Here is a 16,342-nt window from a genome sequence, read left to right as displayed (position 1 = left end):
TCCAACTTAGATCCAACATGAAAAATCTAAGTTGAGACCAAGACTAAATAAAGTGATCATGCATATATATCTTTCTTGTAAGTACCCGTGGGAGTTTTGATGTGATCATCCAAGTCAAGTTAGGTCCTGCTGTGGTTTGATCCTTGTGTCTAAGTGTGCAGGAGCTTAGGAGCATAGAAAGTTGAGCAAAATATGCAGCTAGCGAAAATGATGATGCGGGAGAGAATTGACAAGCTCGGTGCTGTTGGTCCGGGTAGGCCGGCTGGAGAGGGTTGAGTCGCCTGAAACACTAAAAAAAACTCCTTTCTCGTCTTTCGACTTAGATTATCAAAGCAATTAAAATAGAAATAACAACTTAAAGAAAATAAGTAAAAGGCCAAGAATTACTTGGTTACAATCTAGATGGTTGTTAATCCAAGGTAGATAAAAGCTCACTAAGAATCTCCTTTGCTGAAGGCGGAAAAACCTTTTACACACAATGAAAGCTCAGAAAAGATTAGGAAAGTGAATACCAAAGTTGTTACTTCTTTCCTAAATCCAGGAGTCTTTTTATAGCCCCTGGAAAATCTTATCCGTAGGCTGAAGGCGCCTTCCATAGGGCTGGGAGGCGCCTCCAGCGAGGCCAAGAATAAAACTTTATCCTTTTCCGCAACGGTCAGAATTGCCTGGTTGAAGGTGCCTTCCATGATGAGTTAAAGGCGCCTTCCATGCGTAAGGAATGCACCTTCCATGAAGGCTTGAAGATGCCTTCCAACATAAGGCTTCAGCTTCTTTTTCTCTTCCTCTCGCTCTTTCGCTTGGGTGATTTCGGTCAATCAAAATAAGGCTCACTCGAACCCAATTTTGACATTCTCCTCGAGCAACCTTCCTCCCGGGCTTCTCATCCTTCGGACCGCCGCGCGTGTCCTTCTCATCCACCGGTGCAATCTTCCACAGCATCTCATCCCTTAGACGCACTGAGCCCGTCGGCTCTCTCTCGTGTCGTCCTTCTCACTAGTCGCATCTTCCGCTCGACTTCCTGTGCTCCTAAGCTCCTGCACACTTAGACACAAGGATCAAAACATAACAGGACCTAACCTAACTTGGTTGATCACACCAAAAAAAACCTTGGGGTTCCAACAGGTGCATTCGAGGGATGAGGCACTGAAAAATAGTACGCTGGTGGACGAGAAGGAAATGCGTAGTGGTTCTGAAGGACGAAAATCTGGAGCGGAAGGTTGCTCGAGAAGGCTGAAAAATGGGTTAGAGTGAGCCCTATTTCGGATGACCGAAATCACTCAAGCGAGCGGAGCCTGAGCAGAAGACCCGAACGAAAAGTCAACCGAAAGTTAACTTTGGTCCGAGCACCCAGACTGGGTCCAGGCACTTGGACCGCTCAGACCCAGGGCGCCCCGGGCTCGTCCCCTGGTCGAGCTGGTTCAGCCCGGTTCGAGCCCCAGACCAGAAAGTTTATCGTAAAACCACCTATTGCGATCTGGTACGACGTGGATAAAATTCTATCCACATCTAGGCGCCAGATCAGGGCTATAAATAGAACCCTAATCTAGTAGCTAAAAATCATCACTTGTAATCAATTTCTTTGTTTGTTCTACTACTGTATGAGTTGTTAACACTATAATAGGTTTCTTCGTCTGAAGGAGATTTTAATGAGCTTTTTCAACATCTTGATTAGTGATCTTCTGATTGCAAACCAAGTAAATTCTTCTGTGTCTCTTCTTTCTTCCTAATTAGTTTGTTAATTTTTTTTATACAAGTGCTAGTTTTAATCAAGCTATAAGTAAAGAAAGGTTCATTTTTATTCTCAAGCAATTCACCCCCTCTTTCCGACTGCAAGGGACCAACATTTCTAACTCTGTATTGCAGATACATGCGTAGATCTTCAAATTTTGCATGCATGACCATCGACAGAGTCGGAGTCCCAAGTTAAAAGTTATGACCTTCGAAAGATTGTCGTATTGAACCAGTGGATTGGAGGGGCCTTGGGTTGTTTAGAGGGACCTAGAATTGAGGCGCCCTGAGTCAATCGGAGGCATCCTGGATCAGAAAAGTTATCAAGATGATAACGTATGATTGCATTGGATTGGATCAATAAGCTTTACATGAGGCGCCCTTAGTCATTGGAGGAGCCCTCAATTCTGTATAAAATGGGCATTCGGCCAAAACACTGAACATCCATTATTCTATGCACTTTAACTTGATTTTGCTAGGTCGTTTACACCCAATTGCTATATTGCAACTCTACTATGCCCAACTGTTACAGTCAGAATGACATTGACACAGAGCTTCGATCTTCCCCTATAATCCATGATGGTAAAACACTATATTTGTTTGTTTTTATTATACTTGCATAAGAGAGTGTAAGCTGTTACACTCTCTTCATTCGTGTATTCAACTTCTCTACTTAAAAGTTCTTCAGGAGAGGATTTAGTGGATTTCTTAATCGAAATGATTCAAGGGATCGTGAATCTTGGAGTAGTAATAGCGAGAATATAAATCAAATAAAAACAAAAGTGTCGTTTTCCTATGTATAATTCTCACTTTTATTTCTCCATTGTGTACTTGAGTTTTCAAAAAGTTTTTAAAAAATAAAAAGAAGAATTTTAAAAATGAGATCCACCCCTCTCTTGTTCGTTTCGATTTTACACGGTTGACCTAAGAATGTCGAACTAATGAATCGTTCACTGCGAATGCTTTTCAATTTATCTTAGTAGACACTAAAAAATTTTCATAGTCATCCTAGAATTGTGGTGTCAATAAAATAAAGAAAAAAAAAGAGGAAGAAGAGACAAATATCTTTTAATCAATGTCAATTAATGCTCTAAAATATCCCTGAGCCTCCTGATTTGGATGTGCCCATGTTGTCCTACTTGACTAGAATCCATAGAGCTCTCAGATCATGAAAGTGGCCTTTATCGCGGTGTACCACACTACAACCTCCAAGTACAAACTAGGGTTCATGTGCAAAGCAAGAAAGATTAGCAGCAGAATCGCTGCGTGGAGAAGACAACAACAGCAGTGTTTACAGTGTGCAGACTTCTCAGTCCTCCAATCCGTGCAACAGACCAACGAAGAACACAAAGAAGAAAAAAAAATATGATATTTCTACTTGAGAAGACACCTCGATCGGTGGATTAGCTGAGAAGATTGGAAGTACTGTCGTAGTATGGAAAATAGATACAGATATTATATGGATAGAGATATATGGCACTATTAATTCCATTGCATCAATGCAAAATTGGTAGGCAACTGTGGACCTCAACCATGGTCCACTGCAACCACCTGACCAGCAATGGAAGTGCTCAGTTTCAAGTTCAACTCCTCAGACACAGACTAAAATGATAAATTTCTTTTGGATTTCTGTTCTCATGCCATGAGACTAGCTAGGACAGATGTGATCTTTGAGGAGCTTTGTTCTTCCTCCTCTTGTTGTTGTTGTTGTTATTGTTGCTATTGGCAGATAGGACTAGATTTGGGAAGAAACCATCACTCTTGTTGTTTTTTGTTCCTGAGCTGCCCCTGCCATGGTCGTGGTGGTCGGACGGCTCACCGTCGCTGTTGTGTGGCTCTTCTACTATCGCACCACCGGCGATCATCTGGCTTTCATCCTCGAGGGGGTCGGAGCTGTCCATCCTGAGGTTCTCAAAGTGAGAGAAGGCGATCTCGGATTCGTCGACTAGTATGCTCGACAAGTCCTCACCTTGTATCAGAAAATGATCCACCTACACATGTTTTTAACAATCGGATTAGTGTTATAGTAGTGCATCATGCCTTCATATTCTGACCAGTAACAATAAGTTTCTTTTGTGTATCTGCATTTGGATAGTAGCAGCTGGTCAGCTGAATTCATGATTCATGAAAGATTTCGTTGACTGTACTAATCAATGGAGACAAAAAGTTGCCATGAAACGGATCTATCACAGGAGCCTCTTTACAAAAGTGAGAAAGTAGTACCTTGCAGGAGAGAGAGCAGAAGTGGAAGGGCTCTTGGAGGATTCTGTCACAGGTCAAGCAAATGTTGGCAGAGCCCTTGGAAGGCCTCGATTGAGGCCTTGGCTTTAGAAAGATCACTTTTGCACTGTTTATGGTATAAGGCTGTCTCACACAGAGCTCTAAATTAACTTTCAACTTGAATAAAAACAAAAAACTTATACTAATTAATTCATAAGAACACAACCTGAACATATGAGCAGTCTATGAGCTTCTCAAGATCATCCAATCTAACCACATCATTGTACACGTAGCGCCGCACCTACACAATTAATTGAGTTTAATGCAGGCACTGCTCTCATGTTACTCAAGCAGGTAAAATGGTAAACTCGTCCCTCGAGATAGAGGATAGGCCAAGCTAGTTGGTGGTCTAAAAAGGGACACAGGATTTAATGGGGGAATGATGGTCGTCGTATGGTCAAAAGAGTTACCACAGTCGTAGAAATGTGCAGGAAACTGAAGAAGAAGGAAAGGCTACAATTGAGGGAAGCAGCCAAGAGGAGGAGAACTTATCCTGAGAAAAAAAGGCAGGTCTAGGTCTAGTTAGCAATGGTGGGTTAGCTGTTGGAGATCAAACCCATGCAAGAGAAATGAACAACATGTCGAGTTTAGAAGAGGACTCGAATTAGTCTACGGTGGCAATTGTGGTCGTCTGTTTTGTATAGGAGATTGGGGTGCAATTAAAGAACAATGACCAAAAGAGAAATGAATTGATATTTCAACCAACATGTGAGCTTGAGCCATTACTGCCATCACCATTCAGGGAAGCTCTGCCTGCAAATCCATTACTGACAGTTACTATACTCCTATGTCATCTCTCTTTCTGCACTACATGCGGTGGAGAAAATTATTGGCATAGGAAGAAGAATCAAGGAACCAAAATAAGCAGCAATAATTGCTGCTTTCTGATGTCAAACAAAACCTAACCAAGATGGTCATAGTTAAATTTAACCCTTATTTTCCGACCAGGCTAGTCCTGCCTCCTTTCCGATGCTTATACTAAAAGCCATACAACATTTGAAAATAATTTTCATGGAACTTCCCTAATCGCCTAGTTTTATGAGCTAGAAGTAGCGAAGATTTAGAAAATCCAGCTCGGTCAAATCAACAATTCCTCAACCACTGCCTGAGAAGTGATTTCTAACCATGAACTCGAGAAGAAACAGTAGGTAGCAAAGACGGCATTTTTAGCAACGAAACAACATCAAAAGAAGAAGAGAGGCACAGGTTAAGATGGAACCTGGAGGAGAGGGTGGGAGCGGTGGTCGGGGGCGCAGTGAGGGCAGATGCTGGTGCAGCAGCCGAGGCAAAAGATGTTCTTCTCGTTCTTCTTCCGGCTCTCGTGCGCGGGGCAACCCACGAAGAAGCTCTCTTCCACCAGCCCACACAGCCATCCCGGCATTCCCCCGCCTCCGTCGTACTCCCTCCTCCCCATGTAAGCAAGGCGGCACGAGGAAATCGTGGCTCAATTGCGTCCAAAATCCCAACTTTCTCAGCACAACGCCATCCGCTCCGCCTCCGGAATCGGCCTGGCGCAGCAAGAAGCGTCCTTTGGGAGGGAGGAGGCTAACGAACTCGGGCCAGCTATATATGGAGAGAAAGAAGGGGGGTAAGAGAGGGAAAGGGAGATGGGCCAGAGAAAGAGAAGGGTAGGGAGGGAGGGATTTAAATACGAGGGAGAACCAAGTGGCCTTGATGGGGCTTTGGTTTGTTGTTTTGTTGGGGAATGGGTGAGCCGAGAAAATGGTGGAGCTGGTGGTGGAGGAGGAGGAGAAAGAGCAAAAGCAGCAGAAGCAGCAGCAGCAGCCCCACTGCCATTTCCTTGTACCTTCGCCTGTGCTCTGCCTCACTTTTGCCCCTCATACAACAGCCGAAACGAAATGGAAATTCCACAAAAGAAATTTGTTTCCATTCCCTATTTCGTTTTGTGTTTTTCGAATTTTATTAATCTCTTCTTTTAATTAATTAAAACAAATGGTTAATTAGTTTTTTTTAGATTTGATCGGAATATTAATCCGCTTCTCTATCCGGCACGTGAACCATGCATCAGTCTCTGGAGGCCGGCTTCAGTAGGCCGTTGGGGATGTGACACGTGGACGACACGCCGTTTTGGTAAAATTAATTGTAAAATAAAATTAAAAAAATTAGAATTTTAATTAGACGGATCCACCCGACCCGACCCGTTACTGCTCTTCAATTTTCACGTACCGCGCACGTGATCGGTGCGAGCGATGCGGCCCGTACATTAGGGCAAACCGGCCCGCCCCACTATGCGAGGTCGAGCGCAACGAGAGGAGCGCCGTGGGCGAGTTCGACTGCGTCATGGGAGAGGAGGCGGAACTCGTTGCCGGGGACGGCGAGGAAGTTGCTTCTACCGCGGCGGTAATTTTGTCTACGTCGATTGTTCTGCTCTTTTATTCTCCCGCTAGCCACTTCTTTCGATCTAGCTGATCACGGACTGAGGTCGATATCGAGGAGTCGTCAATAAGTGAACTTTTCTTTCATTTTAATCACGAACTGAGGTCGATAGAAACTGGTGTTCAGCTGTGGTTAGTGTTATGATAGAATGATTTTGCTTGGATAGATAAGACTACTTAGATGTACTCTCAGGTTAAAAGAAGTTATTTTGGATAAATCCTTACGCTCTCCCACATTATTTATGTCCTAGACACTAACTTCAGCTCTTTCATCGTACACCTAACAACTTTGGGGGTTACATGCTAACTTGGTTAATCAGTCCTTGTTAAAAGAAGAGGAAAGAAAGACGCATGTATTTTTTTTATTATTATTATTATGTGGTGTTTATCCCCCCTCCTGCTTTTTTTTTTTTTTAATTTGATACTGGACCTGTAATGCCATTTCCCTTTGGGAACAGGATGTAGAAAATGAATTGATTGAAGAGGAGAAAAATAAGGATGGTGAAGTCTCTCCAGCAATTATTGCAATTCATCCATATGAGAAATCAGTTGCCGTTGCTGTGGGATCTGAACTCCGGCTGTTCGATTTAGAGTAAGCTTTGTAAATTCTTAAATCTTAATAGATAAAATCAATACTTTCAGACTATGGGCATACTGATATTTAGATTTGGATAGTTGCACAAACCTAGTGCTAGAGCTCTTTAAGTTTTGCTATCTATGTCTTGTTTGTCAATATAATAAGAATTTTCCTTTAGGAATTTCCTATGTATTTTTTGAAACCATTTGGTGCTAATAAATTCTTTGTTTGTTAATATTTTCATCGACTATTTTGATAGTGAAGGTAAATTTAACTTAGACCATCCGTTTGGAGAATTGTCAACTTTGTTGGAAAATTTAGCAATAATGTCTTTCCCATCTCTGATATTTTTTAAAATTGTCTTAATTCAAATCTCAACAGAGGTGACTGCTCAGTCTCATTAATAGATGATTCAGGTGGGTCTCCCCATACAGATTCTATTAGAGCAATTAAATTTGGCGCAAATGGGCGATTGTTTGCATCTGCTGGAGATGACAAACTTGTCAAGATATGGGTGACAAATCCTTGGCGGTGCATCTGGACTGTGTAAGTGATTAATGTTATTTGTGTGTTTTTATGTAGTTTGTATTTGAATGTTCTCTAGAGATTCCAGTGAACAGTGTCTTGAATTTACTTGTAAAAGTTACATGAATGTTCATAGTTACATCAAAATTTTATCTGATCATGAGTCATGACCTGTTTGTTAAATACTGCCCCTGCCCTTCCTCTTTAGAGTTAAGATTCCAAGTACACTGGTGAGATGACCAAAATAGGGCTGAGTTTATGCTGCATTGTGAACTTGGTTATCACCTTCTTTTTGTCCTATATTGATGCATCTCTTCGTTTTGCACAAAATAGTCATGGGTAATAATTTACTTCTACTTCTGAGTGTTATCTTGTGATGGGCGGTGGTGCAGTGCAAAAATCTGAGCGAGTTATTACTAGCAGAGTTAGATTTTATTATTGATCAACCATACAGTGAACTTTGTCAATGCGCCAACAAATTAATTATTGTATATGACATGGTTTGTTGAGTTTTTCAATGCTTAACATTTTGTTCTATAAATATATTGTTTGTGTTGATGAGACATTTAATGCTGCAATTTTCAATTTTCAATTTTCAGGCCTGCTGATAAACGAGTTAGCGCTGTTGCTATTAGCCACAGTGGTCATTATGTTGCATTCGCTGATAAGTTTGGTGTTGTATGGTTGATTGAAATTGATGAAGAAAAAGTTCAACGATTAAAATTTGACAGCAAGCCTGTGCCAATTCTTGGTCACTATTGTAGCATTATCTCTAGACTGGTATTAATTTTCGACATTCCACTATTTATAATAATTATAATTATATGATCCCATTGTTCCCTTTGTATGTTATAGTCTGTTTTATTTGTTGATCTTGAAGTAGATGGCATTATTTCTTATTTACAATTTACTATAGGAGCATTGCAATTGAATTGGTTATACTTATATCAAGTGACATGAGATGGTTCTCCAGTTCTGCAATCCAAGTTATCCACATTAATGAGCTGGGAGGAGTGCCATGTTAATAACCCTTTTTGAAACACATGATTATTGATATCTATGTATATTTTACAATAAAAATATAAAAAAGAAGATTTATGTCTTAGAAAATTCTCTTAACTAGATTCAATAAGATCAAGCTGAGGATAGGATATCTTTTCCTTTAAATGAACAGCAAATGTGTTTTTTTTCCATGTAAGCATTTCGCAAACTTAAACATTAGAATTAAATTACAAAATAAATTTGTTCCTTGCACAATGTACATTGGATTTTGCTCTGCAAAGAAAGATATAATACAGACCATGACATCCTAAGGATGTGCCACAATTCTCAGCCTTGTGGTTGACTTGTGACCTGAGCCTGAATTCAATGTGGACTAAACTCTTTTTTGTTTGAGCTGCTCTTTTGCATTCAATCTGGAAGATCTCAGATGTCAAAGGAACTAGTTTAACCTTTTTAATGGATGATGACCTCAATGTATTTTTTAAAAACTTAAATTGATTGATTCTTATATGTTTGGTTGTATGTTTCATTTTGTTTGTAAACCTGTTTATGGTTATTTTCCTTTTGTTCTCTTTGAAGGATTTTTCAGCAGACGATAGATTTATTGTAAGTGCAGATCGGGACTTCAAAATTCGTGTATGTACACTCTTCCTGTGCTCATTTGGTCATATGTAGAATTAGTGTAGTAGTTTTTAAGAATTTTGAAAATTGATGTCCTTGTATGTGTTATCATACTGTCATTTGCAGGTTACTGGGTTCCCTAAAGAACCACTAAATGGTGCACATGAAATACAAAGTTTCTGCCTTGGTCACACAGAGTGAGATTAACATGAATGCTTCCTATGCATTTTTTTGGATATACCTATATGCAAAATTGCCTTCCATGTGGGCTAAATTTCATTTGGATTTCTCTCTATTTTTAACGTGTAGAAAATTTTATATCACAGTCAACAAAATTCCTCAATGATATGTTATTGAAGTCTAATTTGTCTGTCACACTCAACTTAATGACACAAATTTGGTTATTAAAAAAATTTCACAATTCCCTAGTCCGAGATCAGTTACCATGGCATCAAGTTGAGCTGGACCAGGTGTTCTTACTCTAATTGGCATACCAGAATAAGTAGGATGTTTTTGCAATTTTATTGTAATTGGATAAAAGGAATCCATGCAATTTGGATATTGATGTCTTCTTCACTAATATTCTAGTGTTTCCCAGGCCATTGCCAAATGTACTACAAGAATAAACGGGTCACATAAGAAATATTAAACGGCAGCATGTTGATGCTAATAATCTGACAATGTTCTCAAGACATTATACTGATAGTCAGTTCTTTAATCTGAAGCAAGCTGGCTAAATTGTTCCATAGCTAATTCTATGTTACAGCTTTTTCTTGTTGTAATACAGGATCTCACTTTTTCTTTAAAATCTGATCACTATCAATTTGGGTCCTTGTTACAGCTTTGTTTCTTGTCTTGCCTTTGTATGTCCTTTTGGTCATGCTGATGGTTTTCTTCTCTCTGGAAGCGGAGATTCAACTGTAAGTGCACCTTGTTGACCTGAAGTATGCAAAGTATGTCTGCCATTAACATTTTCCATTGTGTAGGTTCGGTTATGGGATTTTGTTTCTGGCACTCTGCTTGCTACTTGTGAAGTTAGAGCTAAGGTAACTTAGGTGATGCTCGTTTTTTGTTTTTTAATGGGGAGGAGCCTCTGCTGCATGTAATATTCATATTTAGTTGTACAGTTCTTGAATTAGAAATTGTCATTTTACCTTTCCATCTGGTAGTGCCATGGTAGAGTCTGTAGACTACTACAAAGTTTGGTGAATTTAAGATGCTCCGCAGACTTAATGAGAATTCAGCATGCATTTCTCAGCTAACTTTGTTTGGGTTAGAAGAGGTCCAGGAAGCCATGTTATTTCATAGAGGGAGCAGTAAATGGCCAGCTGGTAACCTAAATGTAGTAGATGTTTTGTCAAATTGAAAGTTTTCTGCTTTGGGTCTTTGCATCACATCATTCGATTCATATGCTGTTGTGAATTGACCAGTGTGCACCATTTTAAGGTTAAAGTGACACTAGATACTAAACATTTATTTTCTCCTATATTAGAAAAATAGATGAGCACATGCCTTGAGGTATTTTTGATGCTTTATTGAATTGAAATAACCTTTTGTTGATTATTTATTTTGCCTTTTCTTCTATGTGCCTTTTCTTCAGTTTTCTATATGTTTCTTTTTCCTAGCAACTTTCTTTTTAGTTATCAGGTTGTGCATCTGTTTCCAGCTTCTGGATGCCCAAATGACATGAATCTGTTCAGTTTCTGCATTTATTCTTGATCCATTGTCATCCTTAAACCATGCATCATAAGAGAATCCAGGCCCCATCTATTTTTTTATTCATCCAATCGATTATTATGATGATTTATTGTTTCTTTACCTTTTTAAGGCAGGACAGTTACAATCCAATGGACTGGACATTTATTCACCAGTCACTGATCTTTGCGCCTCTTTTGACGGTTCTATAATTGTCGCTGCCCTTCAAAAGTAAGTTCATTAAAACATATTGTTTGCCCCTAGGGCGTAGCTAAGCCGGTAACCATGGGGTAGATTTGTAGAACTAAAACATATCATTTGTAATTCAGATGAAATTTTGGTTGCTACATATGCACTGCTATCTAAATCTTGAAATACTTGCTATTGCAGCTTGCACGGAGTGGTACTTTTGAATTGTGATTTTCCAAATGGAAATCTTTCAGTTGCCAAGGTAATAATTTTATCAGAACATATGCCTCCACTATATTCATCTTTAATTTGCTAAATGCTTGCTAATGAAAGAAGGGGAGCCTTGGCGCAACGGTAAAGTTGTTACTATGTGATCAAAAGATCACAGATTCGAATCCTGAAAACAGCCTTTTGCAAAAAGCAAGGTAAGACTGCGTACAATGGATCCTTCCTCGGGATCCTGCATGGCAAGATTTTGTACACCGGGCTGTTCTTTTTGTTAATGAAAGAGCAAAAGTAATATCATAATGATGTGCTTCTGACTACAGGATAGTTTTGTATCTGATTTTTTTTGTGGTTCATTTCTAAATCTAATTTTATCTCAAATGCCTGTAGTAGTTACTATACTGCACGATGTGCTATATTTATTTTGAGCAAGTCTTATATGTATGCATTCTTCTGGTGTCAAACCATACTCCATATGTTCCTAAAATGATGATCATAGTTCCATCTAATAAATTCATCTAAAAGCGAGTTCCAAAGATTGCTTTAACTATTTTGCTTCCATGTAGGTTGTTTCTTTTGAAGAGACCTATTTCCCAACCAGTTTGGTGCTGAGTTCCTCGACCCGACGCTTGTGGATGATTATGGGCGCATCGAATCTTCCTATGGTGGGCGCAACCCATTTACCTACCCGCCTCAAGGTCATCTCTGTTCCAGAAAAAGATCCATCACTCAACTACAGCCATGATCCTGTTGTTCTGGAGGACAATGAAATACCAGGAGGGCAAAAGCTCCTCTCAGAACTGCAGGGAACTCCAGATATTACTCAGGAAGAAGCAACTTTAGCAGCAGCAGCTGCAGCAGTTAAATTGTCGATGCGCAGCATGATGATAAAAAAGGAATACAATTTAGAGAAAAGGGAGATGAGAAAAAAGAATAGAAACGATAGGAAGGCCAGGTAGAAGAGATTGGAGTACGAGAAATAGTCGAAATATTGTAGTGCTATCAAAATATGTATGAACAATTTTGTTCTCATAATTAATGGTTATGTTGTTGAAGATTTTATGGTTATGGGCAACTCTGCATTTAATAAATTAATTCCTCCCATAATTTAATGCTGCGTTATGTGGATGAGAAATGGATATACTTTATTTTGTTGTCCACCCGAAAATATAATTACTTGTGACTTTTGTAAATCAATATCTGCCTTTGTGACTCCATCCAAAATTAGTTGACCTTGCAAGTGCAATTGATTCAATCTCATCCTCAAGCTCTAATGTTAAACTCGTGAACACTGACCTCGATGGATCGGGTGGCAGTTCTGTAGGATTTGAATCCGGAAGAGCCAAACTAGTTGAATAGGTATAGGAGTTTGGAGGAGTTTAGTAGCGGAAGAGCCAAACTAGTTGAATAGGTATAGGAGTTTGGAGGAGTTTAGTAGTCGAATGACAAGATAATAAAATCGGCCTAAAGAATGATAATCTCAGTTAATCTCATTGACTATTTTTAGGATGATCGGCTCAGTCCCACGAAAATTTTTCATCAAACGCCATCTTGTTACTTTGGCAATGCGGCAAGTTCCTCCTCGAGGGTATGTGATTCGATGACCTTCAATCGGCCGCTGCCGATGGAGTGATCGTCGGGTGTAATGAAGAATAATGACTTGTTAGGCCAGATGAAAAATGAAGAATAATGAATTGGGACTAATTGATGTTGAGGGAACAATAATTTATTGACAGGTATTGTTTCTTGAATGAAACGAGAATCTCCAAAATGATATTTCAGTTGTCCAAGAAAATTAGAAACAGCATCTCAATTAATAACTTAACACTAGTCTGTTTACAGTATCAAACTTCATTAATTCAGTGTAACAGTTAGCTTACCCGATGAAATCCATGTACAATCGCTTATGAGCATTGAACTAAGAATTTGTTGCAAACAAAACTAATCTTCTTCCAGTGGTTTCTCAGTGGGCATCTCTTCCTGACCTTGCATCTCATCTTCAGGTCTTGGCGGCGGCGGTGGTAAAACCTCGAGCACTAGACCCACAAGTTCCTGAACTTCGTCTATCCCTTTAGCTTCGTCTTTTGCTAGACGTTTCTCACCGTATTCTATAATCTGCAAAGGTAAAAGAGCAACAGATAAATTTATACGAGGAGCAAAAGGAGGATATTTAGAGATGAACCAAAATATTTTGAGCTTAATCACTTATATATAATGGTAAAGATCTAGGTTAAGTGGCCCAGTTGAAAATTTAATTGTGGTACAAGTTGTTCCACATTGACAAATTGAGGATCAAATTGAGTAGATCATTCACGGTATTGAATTAAATACAAAAGTGAATAGCAGATGCATTTGGATAAGAGCTCCTAAAAAGGCATATTGCATTAGGAAAAAGTTTTTGGAATTTGAATAATCCAACATATGCTCCAACTTCCAGGCAAGGTCTTGATTCTTATACAGGATGCCTGAAATATACATAACTTTCTCCTAGCAATGAACAAATGCATCTTCATTCTTCAGTGTTCAATTCAATAGGCGCGAACCTATTTAAATCTGTCCTACTCTTTATTTCAGTGCATTGTCTTTTCAATGTAAACTCCAAATAGGAAATGTTTGAACATCAATATGTTGAGCATGGAAAAAGATACATGAAATTTTAGGATTCTTTAAGGTGTACAACAAAAGGAATTATTGTTATAAAAAAATCAGTTCATGATTTCGCTAAGGTGTAGAACAACAATATGACAGTGTCACCCTTCCAAATCTAGTAAGTGTGCTTAAGTGCTTTTAAAACCTTGCCTCTTCAAGAACATATCATCAGATCAACTCAAGTAGTTGACTTAGGCTTTTCTACTTTGCTTAATGATTGGCTACCCTAAAGTAAATCCTTTAAGCTCAATGAGCACTAGAGAGCCTGAACTAAATATTAAATAGACTGAAAAGTATATTCTATTAGAAACCTGAAAAGACAACTTAATCAAGTGTATATCTAATCTATTGCAACATAAAGTATCGACAAAGTAAAAAGGAAAAGAGAAACATTGATTGTAAAAGATTCAACGAGTAAAATGGACTGTTTATTTGATTAAATAGAGAGTGGAGACTTGTATCATGCTTGGTGCAACATTAAGTTGCAAAATGTTGTCAGTTAATGAGTCATCTCGACAAACAAGTATCTCAAGATCGCTTATATCATACAATAGAAATTAATTAGAACATTGTAATATGAAGAGAGAAAAGAGTGTGATGGTTATAAGGAACTTAATCATTATGCTTCTTTGGAAATTTTTAGTTTCACACTTTTTTCTGCCTATTGATAAGAGTTAATAATGAATATCTCATTAGGTTTTCATTGTGTTATTCATGGTAGATGCCAATTATATTATTCTTATTAAATTCTTAAAAAAAAATTAAACTTTTTGACTAATTTCTTTAAAATAACCACTTATGCACCCCACATGTTTGTCCACATACTACATATGGAATAAAAGATAGCCCTACCACATGTCGCCTACATATATCATTTAAACCTTGTCCTTGCTTAGGTCTTATAGAAGACAAATAACAAGTATTAAGTAATAATCACATGAAACAACTATAAAATCCTCCTTGTACTAGAATCATCTTTGTCAATGCCTTTTGGCATTCTTCAAATTCTACACACAGAAATTGGCATCTTAAATTGAACATGCCTATATCTTACTATTAAGTGTGTATGATATACCGACATCTAAATAGACATTTAATGCAAGTTCTCAGGAATTTGTAAACAGAAAGCTTTGTCATAGACAGTGTACAAAAGGTATGAAAGAGAAGCTCCCTACCACACTAGTAAGCCTCATCTATCATGAGTTAGAGTCAATAAAATCAAGCATATGATTTCTTAAGTTGGCTGCCTAATCAATGTGAAAGTCTCAACTTCTTTAACTAACTTCTAATGCTGAATTTTTGTCCCAGCTAAGCTAAGAACAAAAGAAGGTGGAAGTGGAGATTATAATAGCCCTTAATAATACTTGTTAGGCCATACTCTTCAAGTGAGGTAATCAGTGAATATACTATGATGCTATGCTCTTCGATGAGGTATGGCATGAAAATTATTTGCACAGATCAAAACATGAACGTAAATAATTAATCCACGTGATCAATGATTTGATGATCTGAAGGATAAATGTGCGTCAGAAAAATAAAAAGTAAAGCAAAAAAGACACACCGGATCAATAATAGCTAGGTTGGATGGCCGCAGGTTTATGATATTGAGCTTCTCAGCTTTTGCAAGTTTGAACTTTTCGGCTTTATTCAAAAACTCATCGATTGATTCCTTCGTCTGATTGCAAGCAGCGGTTTGTACCAGCCAATCATAGACCTGCTCACTCAATAACCGAAGCAATGTTAACAGGGTTGGAGAATTCACATCAAAGAACGTCGGATCTCACCTTGCACTCGGAAGGCGTAACGGCACCAAGGCACCCCATAGGGTCGCTCGTCGCGCCTCTCCCGCGTAAAAATTCGAGAACCTCATAGTTGGTGAGCGCCCCGGCATTTGCCTGTAACCTGCGGCGCATCAATTACGACCATGCGCGACCGTGAATCAACAAAAAGATAACGAAAGGATTTCCTCGGGGAAGGGAGAATTTACACTTTCATAATGTAGCGCGTCCGAAGGGGAAGAAATCAGGCTAGGGTTTGGCTGGTCGAACAGGAGCAGGATGGGAAGCGGCGGCGTAGTTCGATGCGTCTGCGAGAGAAGGGAGGGAAGAAGGGGCGAAAACTTTCGCGATGCAGACGGCAAAACCCTCGTCCTCTGATCCATAATGCGCGTCGAAAGCCATTATTACCAAAATGCCCTCGTTTTCTTTGAGAATTACAGGGTGAGGGTACCTAAAATAATATTTTTATTTACTGATGAGAGGAAATTTAAAATCAAATCAAATATTTTTTTTTATTTTGATATAAATGTTCTTTTTTATTACTTATTCAAAGATAAAAATTTTAAAAAAAGATTTCAGAGAGGATTAAGATTCAATTTCTAATAATATTTTAATGATGAACTATAAAATTATGACAAACTAGTACTTAAGAATTAATTATTGCAGTTTTACCATAT

The 16,342-nt window shown here is 38.7% G+C and overlaps 3 protein-coding genes across 3 annotated transcripts; 1 reads left to right on the top strand and 2 right to left on the bottom strand.

Annotated features, from left to right (window-relative positions):
• Positions 1-3,110: 3,110 nt before the first annotated feature.
• Positions 3,111-5,912, bottom strand: LOC121973073 (protein RGF1 INDUCIBLE TRANSCRIPTION FACTOR 1-like). The gene is made up of 4 exons (XM_042524667.1): positions 5,228-5,912; positions 4,175-4,249; positions 3,952-4,092; positions 3,111-3,719 (listed from the first exon to the last, which is right to left on the bottom strand). Exons 1-4 carry the CDS (start codon positions 5,420-5,422, stop codon positions 3,381-3,383), a joined length of 750 nt encoding a protein of 249 aa, XP_042380601.1. The 5' UTR covers positions 5,423-5,912; the 3' UTR covers positions 3,111-3,380.
• Positions 5,913-6,213: 301 nt separating this feature from the next.
• LOC121969319 (tRNA (guanine-N(7)-)-methyltransferase non-catalytic subunit wdr4-like) lies at positions 6,214-12,306 on the top strand. The gene is made up of 11 exons (XM_042519343.1): positions 6,214-6,369; positions 6,863-6,996; positions 7,363-7,527; positions 8,106-8,286; positions 9,088-9,144; positions 9,256-9,326; positions 9,971-10,049; positions 10,116-10,175; positions 10,958-11,055; positions 11,215-11,275; positions 11,805-12,306. Exons 1-11 carry the CDS (start codon positions 6,310-6,312, stop codon positions 12,195-12,197), a joined length of 1,359 nt encoding a protein of 452 aa, XP_042375277.1. The 5' UTR covers positions 6,214-6,309; the 3' UTR covers positions 12,198-12,306.
• A 714-nt stretch (positions 12,307-13,020) lies between these two features.
• LOC121969318 lies at positions 13,021-16,038 on the bottom strand. Its single transcript, XM_042519342.1, has 4 exons — positions 15,875-16,038; positions 15,672-15,789; positions 15,449-15,601; positions 13,021-13,353 (listed from the first exon to the last, which is right to left on the bottom strand). Exons 1-4 carry the CDS (start codon positions 15,880-15,882, stop codon positions 13,180-13,182), a joined length of 453 nt encoding a protein of 150 aa, XP_042375276.1. The 5' UTR covers positions 15,883-16,038; the 3' UTR covers positions 13,021-13,179.
• Positions 16,039-16,342: the final 304 nt, after the last annotated feature.

The sequence above is a fragment of the Zingiber officinale genome, chromosome 4A (assembly GCF_018446385.1).
Source record: "Zingiber officinale cultivar Zhangliang chromosome 4A, Zo_v1.1, whole genome shotgun sequence".
Lineage (NCBI taxonomy): Eukaryota > Viridiplantae > Streptophyta > Magnoliopsida > Zingiberales > Zingiberaceae > Zingiber > Zingiber officinale.
Note: the sequence above shows the minus strand (reverse complement) of the source record. Positions and strands in the feature narration are given on the sequence as shown.

Bases quoted from the DNA above. Each gene is read 5' to 3' on its own strand.
- LOC121969318 (XM_042519342.1), bottom strand. The intron at 15,602-15,671 runs GTGAGATCCGAC...TTGAGTGAGCAG, and splicing joins TTACGCCTTCCGAGTGCAAG to GTCTATGATTGGCTGGTACA. The intron at 13,354-15,448 runs GTGTGTCTTTTT...TTACCTTTGCAG, and splicing joins ACCTAGCTATTATTGATCCG to ATTATAGAATACGGTGAGAA.
- LOC121973073 (XM_042524667.1), bottom strand. From the start codon at position 5,422: ATGGGGAGGAGGGAGTACGACGGAGGCGGGGGAATGCCGGGATGGCTG. The intron at 4,093-4,174 runs GTTGTGTTCTTA...TGTGTGAGACAG, and splicing joins TAGACTGCTCATATGTTCAG to CCTTATACCATAAACAGTGC. The intron at 3,720-3,951 runs GTACTACTTTCT...AAACATGTGTAG, and splicing joins TCTGCTCTCTCTCCTGCAAG to GTGGATCATTTTCTGATACA.
- LOC121969319 (XM_042519343.1), top strand. From the start codon at position 6,310: ATGGGAGAGGAGGCGGAACTCGTTGCCGGGGACGGCGAGGAAGTTGCT. The intron at 10,050-10,115 runs GTAAGTGCACCT...TCCATTGTGTAG, and splicing joins CTGGAAGCGGAGATTCAACT to GTTCGGTTATGGGATTTTGT. The intron at 10,176-10,957 runs GTAACTTAGGTG...TACCTTTTTAAG, and splicing joins CTTGTGAAGTTAGAGCTAAG to GCAGGACAGTTACAATCCAA.